General features: G+C 45.8%; 1 protein-coding gene across 1 annotated transcript in view; it reads left to right on the top strand.

Moving 5' to 3' along the window:
• LOC115082453 (WD repeat-containing protein 43-like) overlaps window positions 1-14,661 on the top strand; it is an 88,565-nt gene that overhangs the window by 68,725 nt on the left and 5,179 nt on the right. The window contains exons 7-8 of the mRNA XM_029586682.1: window positions 4,978-5,047; window positions 6,957-7,006. Coding sequence (XP_029442542.1) covers window positions 4,978-5,047; window positions 6,957-7,006 — 120 coding nt within the window. The remainder of the gene's footprint in view (window positions 1-4,977; window positions 5,048-6,956; window positions 7,007-14,661) is intronic.

Raw genomic sequence — 14,661 nt, 5'->3', positions numbered from 1 at the left:
TTCCCTGCAGTGACTGGGCTCTGTTGTGTCAGGCAGGCAGGGGACTGCAGTAGTTTGGTATTGACAAGAGTCCCTTGAGCACACACGGGAACTTTCATTTTAAAGGAAAGAGCACAGCGTCAGCATCACACAGCTCGGTGCACTCGTGTTGTGAGCAGCAGCAGGAGCACAGGTCCTTCTCTGGCAGTGTTTCTTGTGCCAGCATCAGGGAAAGTCAGGAGCCTTCCTTTTGTGGTGTGTGCATGGCAGCAACAAGGCTGCTGAGGAGAGAACCACATGTGGCTGTAACCAATTGGTGCAGGTAAGATGGCGCCGGGAGGCCAGCACAGGAAGAGACTTCTGCTCTGCATGGCTTGCCACATGCAGGCCGTGCAGCCAAATCTCTCTCAACTTGTGCTCCAAATGCACCTTGGCAATGGAGGAGCTGGCCCCAACAGACTTTGCTCTAGCAAGGGGCGGGGGGTCTCAATCAGAGACCGTAGAGGTAACTGACCCCCCACGGAGAGAGGCAGCCGCCTGAGATCTCTGGTGGGGAAGATCTCGGCCTACCGCCCTTGTTGCCGCAACCTATGGAAGCCTTGGGTTCTGGCTCAGAAGTGGACTTACCTGCTACTGGGCATGGACTTAATCTACCCTTTCGTGGGTGGAATTTGTTTTAAAGTCTACAGACTTCTTGCACAGTCCAGGATGTGCAACACAGGGAGGGAGCCAAGAGAACTCCCCCACTGGGACAGTCCTTCTCGAAGAGCCTTAAACGTTCAGCTCCGCTCTCTACTCTGTGACACAAGGCACAGAAAGGAGGCAGGGAGGACCGGGAGGTAGCAGAGAAGGAGCCAGATGTGTCAGAGGACTTCTTGGATGATTTCAGCCCAATCCTGTAGGCTCAAGGGATCCCACCTTGGAGGAGAGAGAATCCTCTGGATGTGGAGGCTCCCAAACAAAGCTCAGATACCTCCATCGGGATGAATTTCCAAGGATGATAGCTCAGTACCTGAGGACATTAGAGCCAAATGAGGAAGAACTGGTTGCCTCTCAGCCTCTGAAAAAGGATCTAATCATGGTCAGTTTGTGAAAAGTAATGTGCCTTTTTTTTTCCCCCTCCATGAGGCAGTAGAGGAACTGATTGATTTGGAATGAGGAGCACCAGAGGCAAATTTTAAAGGGGGATGGTCCTTGGTAGGGATCTACCCTCTAGACCCTTGGGTATAAAAGCAGTTTTGTTTTCCTAAAGTGTACTCTGTGTACTCTGTGACTAAGAGGGCCACCATTCCGGTGGAAGGTGAAACTGTGTTAAAGGATGCTCAGGACTGGCAAATCAAGGCTATCCTGAAACAAGCCTATGAAGGTAATGAATGTGCAGATTGCTGCATACTGATGCATTGTGGTGCGCGTGTTGGCTTTCGATTGACTCAGGAAGATCCCGAGGGTCAGGAAGATAATATGTCTTCCTGGGAGCCTGGAGCCCCTTTCTTAGTGGGGGCGGGCTTTGATCTGATGCGCAGGGCCTCTAGGGTGGGTTGCAGCCAGGCATTTGCTCTGACTGTGCAGTTGGTCAGCTGATACCTTTTCTAAGTTGAATTTAATTAAATTACCCTTAGGGTTGTCTTTTGTTTAGGGAAGAGTTGAAGAAGATGGCAAATAGGTAGGGTGCTTCCAAGATCCCTCAGTTGCTGGAAGACAAGAAGCCATCTTCGCAGTCTTCCTTCCCTGGAGGGTGCTTTCAAGATTCCCAGCAGTTTTAGTCAAGCAAGGTTTTGGGGAGTCAGATCTTGTTCCTTTAAAAAGTCTCAGGCCCTTTATACAAAGAAGCCTAGAAAGTATGGGATCTCTTGTTCCAGTGCCTCTTGTTTCTCCCTATGAAATTTTGGGGATCCATCCTCTGGTACTGGAGATAGGCGATCATCTTTCTCAGTTTTATCAGAGGTGGACTCGTATCATTTCTGATTAGTGGGTTCTAGACATGATCAGGAACAGCTACACTCTAGAATTTATCTGATCCATTACAGACTCATTTATGGTTTCACTGTGCAACTCCGGAAAGAGGGACTCTGTGTGTGCCACTCTACAGTGGCTTATTGTGTTAAGAGCCATGGTTCCTGCTCTGAAAGACCAGGATGTAATTGATGGTGGTTCCAACTATTTAGTGGTTTCCAAGGACGGGTCCTTTCACCCCATTTTGGATTTGAAAGGGGTCAACTGGATTCTACGCATCACCCACTTCAGGATGGAAACTTTGTGGTCAGTGATCATGGTGGTACAAAAGAAAGTTTCTCAAGTCCCTGGATTTTATGGAGGCTTATTTTCATATCCCCATCAGGAAGGAGCATCGGTGATATTTGCGCTTTTCATTGCTCAGCTATCATTACCAATTTCAGGCATTGCCGTTTGGATTGACCACAGCTCCCAATACCTTCTCAAAAGTAATGGTGGTGGAGGCAACCATGCTCCGCAAAAGAGGGCATCCTAGTCCAGCCTTATCTGGATGACTGGTTAATCGGGGCAAAGTCAGCCGGGGAGAGCTGGACTGTGTCTTGCAGGGTAGTTCAGTTGCTGCAAGAGCTCGGATGGGTAGTCAATCTATCCAAGAGCAGCTTGCAACCTTTGCAAGCTCTAGATTACTTGGGTGCCTGGTTTGATACAGCACAGGGCAAAGTGTTTTTACCAGAACAGCATATCCAAAAGCTTTGGGGACAGATCTGAGCCCTGCGATTGGCGAACTGGCCATCAGTGTGGGCATACTTGCAGACGCTGGGTTCCATGATGGCAACCTTGGAGTTAATTCCATGGACTAGGGCACATATGCGACCACTTCAGAGAACCTTGCTGTCAAGGTGGAACCCTCAATCATAGAAATACACGATCAAGCTTGTCTCCCCTCTGTTGTGAAATAGGAGTTACTCTGGTGGCTGCAGAGGTATCATCTCACCATGAGAACAGATCTGGAGACCCCCTGATTGGATAGTGGTCACCATGAATGTGAGTCTCCAAGGAAGGGGGGTCTCATTGCCAGGAGCTTGGTAGCACAGAGGCTGTGGACCCCGAAGGTGATAGGTTGGTCCGTTAACAGATTGGAAGCTCAAGCTTTACTGCAGTTTGTGGACCAATAGAGCGGGAGAGCAGTGAGAATGATGTTGGACAAAGCCATGGCGGTGGCCTACATAAATCAACTGACCACAGTTATGTATGGAAGTTTACGACGAGATTTTAAATAAATAGAGGAACTCTGTGTCAGCAGGTTTCTCAGGGAGTGAATGTCCTTTTGCCATGGGTGGAACAGCATCTCCGGATGTTGTCAGCATCTCACATTACAGGAGTTGACTACATTCAGGTGGATTATCTCCGTCTTCATGTCTTAGATCCAAGGAATGGAAACTGGCAAACAAGGCCTTTCAGCTCGTTGTCTACCGGTGGGGTTGGCCCTGTTTGGATCTGATGGTAAGCCAGGAGAATATGAAGGTGCAACGATTTTATAGCTGTAGGCTGCACCCTTAGGTACTCTGACTCAATGTCCAAATTTGGCCGTGAGGCCAGGACTTAATATGTGTTTCCTCCGTGGCCAATGATCTGCAGATTTCTGCAGAAGATAGCCTGTCACCCGGGATTGGTCCTTATGGTGGCCCGGGATTGGCTGCAGAGGCCGTGGTATATGAACCTTCAACAGCTGGTCATGCCGTAGCAACTTCCATTTTGCAGAGACCTTCTGAGGCAGAGAATCCTCCACAAGAATCCCGATCAGTTTTGTCTTATGGTTTGGTCCTTTTTGTCTTATGATTTGGTCTTTGAGATGGCAAGATTGCTAAAATGGGTTTTCCTTAGCAGTGGTAGGCACTATGTTGCGAGCTCGAAAGTTTTCTGCATCATTGGCATACATGCGGGTTTAGAGATTTTTTGACCATTGATGTTTAGAACAAGTGTGTCCCTGCTAGAGCAGCGGTTCCTTTAAGTACATTTTGGCAAACTCCAAGTGGGCTGTCATGTGTCTTTTACTGAGGAGTGGCTTTCGTGTGACCACTCTAACATAAAGGAATGATTGGTGGAGTGCTGCAGAGATGGTTGTCCTTCTGGAAGGTTCTCCCATCACATCGTATTCTTGGTCACTTCTGTGACCAAGGCCCTTCTCCCCATTGCTCAGTTTGGGCAGGCAGCCAGCTTTAGGAGAAGTCCTGGTGATTCCAGACTTCTTCCATTTAAGAATGATGGAGGCCACTGTGTTCTTCAGGACCTTCAGTGCTGCAGCAATGTTTTGTACCCTTCTCCAGATGTGTGCTTTGACATAATCTTGTCCTGGAGGTCTACAGACAATTCCTTCGACTTCATGACTTTGATTTTGCTCTGACATGCACTGTCAACTATGGGACCTTATTTGCCTTTCCAAATCATGTCCAGTCAATTGAATTTTACCACAGGTGGACTTCAGTCAAGTTGGAGAAACATCTCAAGTGGAAACCAGTAGCACCTGAGCTCAACTTTGAATGTCTAGCAAAGAGTCTGAATACTTACATAAATGTGATATTTCAGTTGTGTGGTTTTTCTTTTTTTTTTTAATTTGCACAAATTTCTACAAACCTGATTTCACTTTGTCATCATGGGTATTGTGTGTAGCTTGAGGAGGGAAAAATATATATTCATTTTAGAATAAGGCTGTAATGTTCCAAGATGTGGAAAAAGTGAAGGGGTCTGCATACTTTCTGAATGCACTGTAACTGTAATACAGCACAATGTGATGATAGCACAGATTCTGTGGCCAAAATGAAATTCTACATACAGAAAATCACAGAAAGCCTGTGCAGGGATAGTAAGGCTTTATCTGGCCTTTAAGTACCAACTCCAGATCTTAAATGCAGAAGTTGCAAAGAGAATTCGGTCCATAGTCTCTAGGCCACACCTGCAGCCTTTAAAACCAGGATTTTGCATTTCATTTTAAAAAAACAAAGTGGTAATATGTTTGGTGTAAGTGCAGCATGTGTTTCTTTGCAGATTTCAGCATCTGAAACACGTCAGGATGTAACAGACGTAAACCAGACAGCAAAACTTGTGTACGAAGAAGGTAGGTGTTGACTTTCTGCTGTCAAATCTTTGATTTCTACGGTTTGGGAAACTGATAAGCATGGGGGTAAACTGCGTGGCAGATGCTACCATAAGCCCGCTGGGCAGACTGGATGGACCGTTTGATCTTTTTCTGCAGTCATTTCTATGTTTCATTACACTTGATTGTATCAATCATTAGTGTACGTGTATAAAACCACATTACATGTCAATGTATTACACAAGCACATTTAAACAATAGATTGTATGGCCGCAAAGATGTACACAAACATACTACATTCATACACGCACAGAGAAGACAAGCTATGGCATGTGATGTCCTGCGTTAACAGCATATTTGTATTTTAAAGAATTTGGTATATATTCACAAACCGTAAAAGTCAAAGATTTGACAGGCATCTGACTGTTAAATAACTGTATTGTGTAATACATTTTTTGCCCGCATTTTGAACTTGTATTAGGTTGTATCCTAGTTATTTGTTAAAATACAATATTGTACTATATTTGATTGATTGTTTTAAATTGAGTATAACAGGCCATGCTCATTTATTTTAACAGGGATAGCTTTTGAATAAAATTGGTTTTTATTATCTTCACATTAGTGCATTTTTCCCTTTTTGGGGTTTCTTTAGTAAATAACACAGAGCACTTCACATAGCATATATATTGCCCAATCTGTATGATCAGGAGTGTAGTGTCAATGGTAACTGTGTACTTGTGTGTGCAGTGTTAAAACTTGTATGGTATGGGCTGGCCCTGTGGCTCAGCTGCATTGCTTGGAGCCTTGGGCACAAACTGCTTACGTTATGTTGCATAGACATTGCCCTTGCTGCTATTGACACAAGAAGTGCACTGAGGAGTTCAGCCTGGGAATCTGTCTAGGAAGTGAAACATATTGGATGGGAATAGTTTAAAAAAAAAAAAAAGGTAGCAAGCTGGCCCGGTATCTCACTGGCAGAGCTGCGCACTGCCACACAGAGGAGCTGGGTCTGCTTTCCGGGGTTAGGTGTTCCAAGCTGGCAGGGGTTGGAAATGCTGCAAAGTAGGTGATCTCAAACACTTAAGTGTCAAGACTTAAGATCCGTGATTTCAGGCTTCTGGAAGGGAACCCTTGGTACATGGCCCCTGGCTGAGAACTGTCACTACAATGTCTGGGCTAAATTAGATTGAGAGAGGGATAATTTAAAAAAAAAAACCACCACAAGATTGTTGTAAATGAAGGTTCATAGTGTTTCTGATTAAATTGGAAGCCCAAAGAACAACTAAATGCAGAATTAATAAACTCCTCTCGGTCATCTGTTCTCCAAACTGAAGAGCCCTAATCTCTTTAGCCTTCCTTCATAAGGGAGCTGTTCCATCCCTTTATCATTTTTGTAGGTTATCTTTGTTACCACGGTGCTGCAGTTTCCTCGCGTTCTCTTAAATGTTTCAACATTGCATGGGTCTTCATCAGTGCTTTGTGTTCTAGTGATCCGTGTGATTTGACGTATTCTCCTTCCTGTAGGATAGGATTGTTTTCCATAACTTCTCCCTATGAAATTTGTTGCTTAAGATTTTTTGAAATTTGTTTTATTTTAGGTTTTATTTTATTCAAACTTACTCAACCATCTTCAAAATTACAGCTTAGGAAAAAGGACTGTCATCCGCAAATTGAAGATATAATCACCATCTCCCACTCCCAAGGGCTGATTTTAGGGTGGGATGGACCCAACTCCTGTGGGTTCAAAAGTGGCTGTCACGCCGCTTCTGCAGCTCGCAGACCCTGCGGCAGAACAGGAAGTGCTGGGGAGGGGGAAACAACATCTGCCCTGATTCACCCCAGCCCCCACAACATCAACTGAGCTACTTACAGTGGCCTCTTTGAACTTAAACTGTTCTTGTGTCTTTAACCATCCTACCTCTCTTCGTAGAGTCCTCTGATGAAGAATCTGAAGATGAGATGATGGAGAGAGATTCAGATGTAAGTCAAACTTTGTATGTTTCTCTTTGGTTATCTTAGCTCTTTCAGTAGCTGGGCTGGATATGACAGGTTTCGTTCAGAAAAGCTTTGTATATCCTAGCGTGTAGCCAGATGGACTCAGGACCAATGGGTTATGTGCTTCCCTGCTAGCAGATGGAGACTGAGTCAGGTTTCAAAGCTGATGTCACCTTAGATACACCCCTGCAGTGACCTCAGCCCTTCAGTATCTCTCCATCTCCTAGCAGATGTGAACGTGCTATCCCCACACCAGCATTGGTGTTTAGCAGGGTTGCAGTACTAATTTGAAGAAGAAAGTTTATCTTTAAATTGGAGAAAGATTGATCCCCACTCTCCTGTGGTGATACCTAAAGGTCCCTCCCCCAGCTGAGAATTCCTGAGGTGATTTCCGAGATCCCTCAGAGGTGAGCCTTGGTCCTGTAGCCAGTCCCTGGCATGGACTTTGCTGCTGAAGCATCTGAAAGGAAGCAGAGCATGGTGGTGATGGCCTAAGCCCTCTCCCCCCTGCAGCTGGAGACCGTCTCTGTACTCAGCCGGTAAGCGCTGAGCCAAGGTAAGTAGAGAAGAACTCCTCCCATTCAGAGACGCGGAAGGGCTTTGGTAAGTCTTTCCTCCTGTCTCCTTGCCCGGCGCGCCATACTGACGACGTTCCCGATCCCGTTAGGGCAAGGGAAGGGGGTTTCCGAGAGGGTTGAGCGGGCCCCTGATGGGCTAGGCCCCGTTTCAGGGTCGGTGGTCACTCCATGTGGCAGGCCGCGGTGGTGCCATTTTTCCCCATTGACCGTCGGTACGCGTGATGCAGGCCGGCCCTGTGCACCTAATGTGTGCATAAGTGCACGCACACCTGTGGGCATAACCACGTGCATACTTGTGCGCACGCACAACCAGACGCTTATACTTACGTGAGTCGGGGCGATTTGTGCGAGCTCGAGCTTGTGCTAATCAGCTAAACGCACAAGCTACTGTGAGCTATGGCTCTGGCAACAAAGAAGCACAAGCGGCTCCCTTTGTGCTGCCTGCCATATTAGGGCTGCTCGGCCTGACCTGTGTCAGCACTGTGAGGGAGCCCAGGGGGGAGGACTGGACACTCAGAACTTCTCCAAGTCCGACCCCTCCCAGTCGGAGGACAGGCCAGCCACGACCTTATCTGGTAGCCCCCGGATCTGAGCAATCTTGGGACTGCGCCCTCCCCAGGAAGAGTGCAATTCAGCAGCCCCTATCCCCAGTTCCTCTAAACAGCAGTTGTCTGAGCATTTGAAAATGAAGATAATTCACTCTGGCAAAGCAGGAGAAAAGGCTATTAAAAAAAAAATAGATAGATAGATAGATATAGATATATACTAGGAACTGTACCCGTTCTACGCCCGGGTGGCGAGCCTTTTTATTGGCACATATGCTCTTGTATGGAAGCGTTAGCCGAAAAGGAAAAACTAAATTGTTTTCAACTAGGGCAAGGGACTTGGAGGCACATTTGCTAAAGCCAGGGCTGGCAAAGTTTATATACCAAGCTATCTCTCGCACTCCCCCACACCCCCTCTCCTCTCTCACACACACATTCTCTCTCACCGGCATCCCCCGCCCCTCATATAGGCTCCCTCTCTCTGAAACTCACACTCGAGCATCCCCCCCCACCCACCCTCTCTTACTTCCCTTACTCTCTCACACCCTCCCCAACCCTCTCTTACCAACCATGCTCTCTCTCACACACATTCTCTCTCACCGGCATCCTCCCCCCCCACCCATGCTTTCTCTCACACCCTCCTGCTCTCTCTCACCCTCCCTGAAACACATTCTCTCTCACCTGCATGCCGCACTGTTCGCAGCAAAGATGAAGGCCCGGCGAGCCGTTCGCAGCACACGGGGGCCTTCCATTTTTGCCTTGAGCAGAAAATAGCAGCGGAGACCCCGGCATGCCGTGAACGGAGCGCATCCCGCAGCACCCGCTCTGTTAGGCGAAAATGAAGGCCCGGGCGCGCCGATCGCAGCACACGGGGGCCTTCCCTTTTCGCTGCAAATGGCGCACTGGCCCTCATCTTCGCCGCAAACGGAGCATGTGCCGCGGGGCGCGCTCCGTTCACGGCATGTCGGGGTCTCCTCTGCTATTTTCTGCCTGTCCCGCGATGGCCGCTGTCCTTCCGGTTTTGAATAGTCTTCCGACAAGGTGGGGGAAATCTGCAAGGTGAGGGAGGAAATCTGTGGGAAGGAGGAATTCTGGGCAAAATCTGTATTCCGCAGTAGCGCTGAATTCCCCCAGGGGTACCTCTTGTAGCTGGTGGTGTGACATGGCCGCTGTATGGCATGTTTGAGCCTCCAAGGCAGCCAGGGGAGCCGCCTGCGCCATCTGTCAGCAGGCTGGGGAACATGCGCGAGCACTGACGGACACACTACCAAGCCAGATATATTATGGATTCTCCAAACACTTCTAGTTAGCAATTTTACCAGTCAAAAGCATTGCTAAGGAATGGAAGTTGCCTCAGCTTCAACAGTTCCATGCAAGATCTGGAAGAACAAGAAAGCAATCTCTGAAAGAACTGCCTGAAAACTGGTTAGATCTGCAAAACAGAATGCAAAGATTGCTGCAAATGACTTGCTGAGAAGTTTAGTTAACATCGGAGTAGTTGACCACAATACAGCATTTCTTATATAATAATGATCCAGCTGGGAGAGTTATAATAAGGAAACGTTTTTACAACCTCATCACTAAAATATGCAACACAGAAACTTGATAAGCCTGAAATTTTTTGGAACAAAGTACTTTTTGGACTTAAAAAAACAAAAATTGAACTGTTCAGCCACAACCAAAAAGATGCATTTGGAGAAAAAAAAAAGCACCTTGCCCAGCTGTTGAGTATGGGGTGGATCTTTTATGCTTTAGGCTTATGTGACAGCCAGCGCCGCAGGAAATGCTGTGTGTAGGTAGAAGTATGGATTCAACTGAATGGCATATTCAAGAAGCTAATGTCCCACAGAGATTGGATATTTCATCAAGACCACGATCAAAACATACCTTGAAATCAACCAGGAAGTACTTGCAGGGGAAAAAAGATGGTTTTGGAATGGCCTTAAGTCTGAAAGATTGTGGGGAGATCTCAAGCAGTGTGTGCAGGGAGACTTAAGAATCTTTCTGAGCTATAAATATTCTGTGACGAGTTGGGGAAAACAAGTCCTGGCTACAGGAACAGTTTTGAAGTTATTACTGCCAAAAGGGTGTCCAAACTTTTGCATATGCTGTATTCACTGTTTTTATTTTCAATCTGTTAAAATCAGCAGATAGTAATTTAGCATTAAAAATTGCAGAAAGATGTCATGATTAACTTCTTACCATGTAGAGGTTTTGTCAACTTTTGTTCACATAGCGATTCATTGAAATATGCAGTTTGACCAGGGGCTCCTAAACTTTCGCTCACAACTTTATACTATAGGACAGGGGTCAGGAACCTATGGCTCGCGAGCCAGATGTGGCTCTTTTGATGGCTGCATCTGGCTCGCAGACAAATCTTTAATAAAAAAGTAAAAATCTAACAAAACCCCCCACCCTCCTGACCCCCCAAGACCTGCCAAAAGTCCCTGGTGGTCCAGCGGGGGTCCAGAAGCGGTCCGGGAGCGATCTGGACTTGGGCTGTCGGCTGCCAGTAGTCAAAATGGCACAGACGGCCCTTTGCCCTCACTATGTCACTGGGGTCGACCAATGGCGGCGGTAGCCCCTGTGACATAAGGGCAAAGGGCCGTCGGCTGCCATTAAGGACGAATTACCAGCCCTCGTGTCCCAGACTATGAAGACACTATATCGGAACCAAAAAAGAGTCTGTATCGGAACCAGAGCCTATATCAGAACCAAAGAAGAACCCCATGTTGGTGTACCTCTGTAAGGCCTCCTACTACTTTCCTATGTTGGAGTCCATAAAGTAACTGATTGACCTGGAATGGAATGCTCCAGAGGCCAGTTTCAAAGGGGGACGGGCCATAGAGGCCCTATACCCGCTGGAACCCACAGCTAAGGAACTCCTACGCTTCCCTAAAGTGAACGCTATGATCTGTGCAGTCTCAAAACGCACTACGATCCCTGTGGAGGGAGGAGCGGCACTGAAGGCTGGAAGCCATCCTTAAGCAGTATCAGCAATGACGCTACAAATTGCTTCCTGCTGCACATTGGTGGCACGGTTCTGCTTGATCCTCGCCAGAGACGCAACCACGCCCAGAGAAGAGATGGAACCTGCAGTCTCCTTCCTCACCGATGCTACTGCAGACCTCGTGTGTACCTCAGCCAGGGGTGTCGCCACCGCAGTGGTCGGCTGACACAACTTCCAAAACGAACCTCACAAAAATGCCTTTTAAAATATTTCTCCAGTTCGTTCCCGAACAGGAGAGGTTAGGCAACAAATGGGGCGAATCCCCAGGACCCCAATTACCTGAAGACAGGAACAAAAGAACATATCAGTGCTCCTCTCCCAGAAGAACCAAGGGTAGAGGATCGCAGCGTTTTAAACCTTACAGGAACACAGTCCCAAGCACCTTGCCCTTCAGGAAGGTCTTATTCCTTTTGGAACAAGCACATTGAGAGGCACAGGGGCAGGCTCAGGCCAATACCCCACAATGAGAAGATGCAGACCCATCCACAGGAAGAAGACATAGGGGACAGGCTTGCCCTCTTCTACCAAAGATGGGTCGAGATAACATCGGACAAGTGGGTCCTAACCAGTGTTCCCTCTAATTTCTGACATGCTATGTGCGCAAAAATGTTGTTGTATGCAACTTTTCTGAAACTTAATTTAATGTTGTGCGTCCAAACTTACAACTCGGCCTACTGGAGTTAAAAAAGAAGTGAAGACCAAATGAAATGTTACCATGTTTATATACTAAAAGAAGCTGCTAAGGTATAGCAAGTAGAAAGCGTAACAGTTTATTTGTTTTATACCATATATACTATGCAACTGTGCCTCATAACTCAGTTCACAACTTCACAGTCCATAATATTTACATTTTTCCCCTGCGGTCTTTGACATTTGTCCATTCTTTATGGATTCTGTCAAGATCTACCGTATTTTTCGCTCCATAAGGAGCAATTTCTTTCCCCTCAAAAGTGGGGGGAAAATGTATGTGCGTCTTATGGAGCGAATATTAAAAAAGAAAAAAAAAACTAACTACAAGCCCCCACCAAGACTTGCCAAAAGTCCCTGGTGGTCCAGCGGGGGTCCGGGAGCGATCTCCTTCACTCGGGCCGACGGCTGCCAGTATTCAAAATGGCGCCGATAGCCTTTGCCCTTACTAAGTCACAGGGGCTACTGGGGGGGTCAGGAGGGTGGGAGGTTGTAGTTAATTAAATTTAAAGGGTTGGGATGGGGAATGGGGACAAAAAAACATTTTATGCCCTCCCCTAATTTGCTTCATAAGATATACAGATGCCCGGGAACAGAGCCAGTTTAGCACACCTTTTTTTTTTGTTAAATTTTCGTGCTCTGAATCCTAGGTGCGTCTTATGCTCAGGTGCGTCTTATGGAGTGAAAAATACGGTATATTTCCGCCATCTACTTGATAGTTCTTCACACGCATGATCATATCCAAATGCTCTGTCTGTAACAGATTCCGCGATTTAGTTTTTGGAGCGTTCATTAAACTGAAGCCACATTCACAGTCTACACTGGATGCCATGAATGTTCCTCCAATATCCATCAACACAGCGAGGTCTTTGAATTGTTCATTTTGAGTTACAAATGACAACATAGATGACAAATTTGAAACAACTTTGTCTTTGATTTTCTCAGCAACAACGAATTTGAAGTCGTTGTATTTATCAACTACTGTTAACTCCTCAGGCAGAAACTCTTTATATTGAACACAAAGTGATTTTATGTTATCAATTCTGAAATCGAAGTCACAATTGACAAGTGACCCAATATCAAATGCAGCCCATGAATGTACATCCTCTTCTGGAAACCTTTCATCCAGATGGACACACAAGAGATAAATGTGATCAGCGAGTTTGTGTCGACTGCACTATTGGTTGGTACCTGTAATAGTGCTTTAACACTTTGACTCCACTGAGGTGAGCTTGTTAGATATTAACTTCTGATCTTGTTCAGTTTGCCTCGAGCTAGATGGTGAGCTTCTAGAGTTGTTAAACCCTTCTTCTGAAGAAGACAATGAAGCCAAATCTGATAGAACATCAATTCAAAATTTCTAGAGCTACCCTAAACTCAGAAATGCTCAGCTTCTTGAAACAGTATTTGGCAATTGGGTCTTTTCCCCGCTCTTCCTCGAAATATTGTAACAAAACAGCATAGTTTCGAACTATAGCTTGCACAGTAAAATGCCTCGACAGCCATTGCACTTCATTTAAAGGTCTGAATGCCACTGAATCATGCTCTGAGGTGTCAACGATTTCTTGAAATTTAACTCTTTTTGAAATAGATCTACTAAACATCGAGCACACAGTTCTGATCAGAGTTTCAATGTTTTGCATCAGTTTGACTTCTTTCCATGTATCAATTATTCCTAAATCTTGCTGAGTTAGGTGTGGGATTTCTTTTTTCAATTGTGCTGCTACTCCATTTTTTCTTCCTAACATAACAGAGACTCCGTCCAATGTAAACATAACTATCTTCCTTAAATCAAGCTTGTTTGCTGTATAAAAGAGTTTGATGGCAGATACACTTAAAGCAGCATTGCAATGTTCTAATCGCAAAATGCCACCAAACAATAAATTGTAATCCAAAGCATTACTAGGCCGATACTTAAAGTATTAAGCATTTGGTCAAAGATATGTCAGTGCTTTCATCAACAGTTAAAGTGTGGAGCAATGCCGAAGAAATTTCTTGCATTATATCATTTTGAACAATGCTGTTGATGACGTCAAGAAATTCAAATGCGCAATTTTTACTTCTCCAACTATCTGGCAGCTTTACAAATTTGATGGCTGGCAAGACGCTGTCAGTCAGGACCTTTATCTCATCTGGATTTGAACGCTTCCGTTCTACAACGATTTGCCTCCTTTGCTTTTCTTCTGGAGTCTCTAGTAACAGGTTTTTTCAACCCACCGCGAAATAGTGGATTCATATTTTTCAATTTTGTTACACTGTCAATGTGAGATTTACTTACTAGATGTCTTTTGAGGAAATCCAGCTTCCAGACCTCGTTCCAACTTTTACCCGTAGAAAACTCTCCTACAGCCAGTGGCGGACTCACGATGTCGGACTGGCCCGAGTATTCGCCAGCCCAGGACACATCACGTGGTCTGCCGAGCGCGGCTCTGTCACGGCCGCGCACGGCAGATCACATGACTGGAGCGATCGGCCCACCGGGGGATGTCCGATCCCCCGATAGGCCAATCCGCCCCTGCCTCTACAGCTTTCGCTTCAGCGCAGATCAGACAAATGACTCCTTTATCTTCATCATACGAAAAAAATTTCGTACAGGGCTACACGAGTTAGGCAATGTGACTTCGCGATATTTAGTTTCAACAGTCTCATCTAGCCATTCGGATTTAAAATGATGTAGCTGTTCTCTTGCGTTTAAACACCTTTACTCATTTCGGTTTTTGTTTGTTCAAATCTTATTATCTTAATTGTAATTAACTTAAATATTATCAACCTATTTAAACTTAACCAGTTGACACTATCTTTTTCTAATGTTCTTTATAA

This window comes from Rhinatrema bivittatum, unplaced genomic scaffold, assembly GCF_901001135.1.
Source record: "Rhinatrema bivittatum unplaced genomic scaffold, aRhiBiv1.1, whole genome shotgun sequence".
NCBI lineage: Eukaryota > Metazoa > Chordata > Amphibia > Gymnophiona > Rhinatrematidae > Rhinatrema > Rhinatrema bivittatum.
This window is presented reverse-complemented; position numbering and strand designations above follow the sequence as displayed.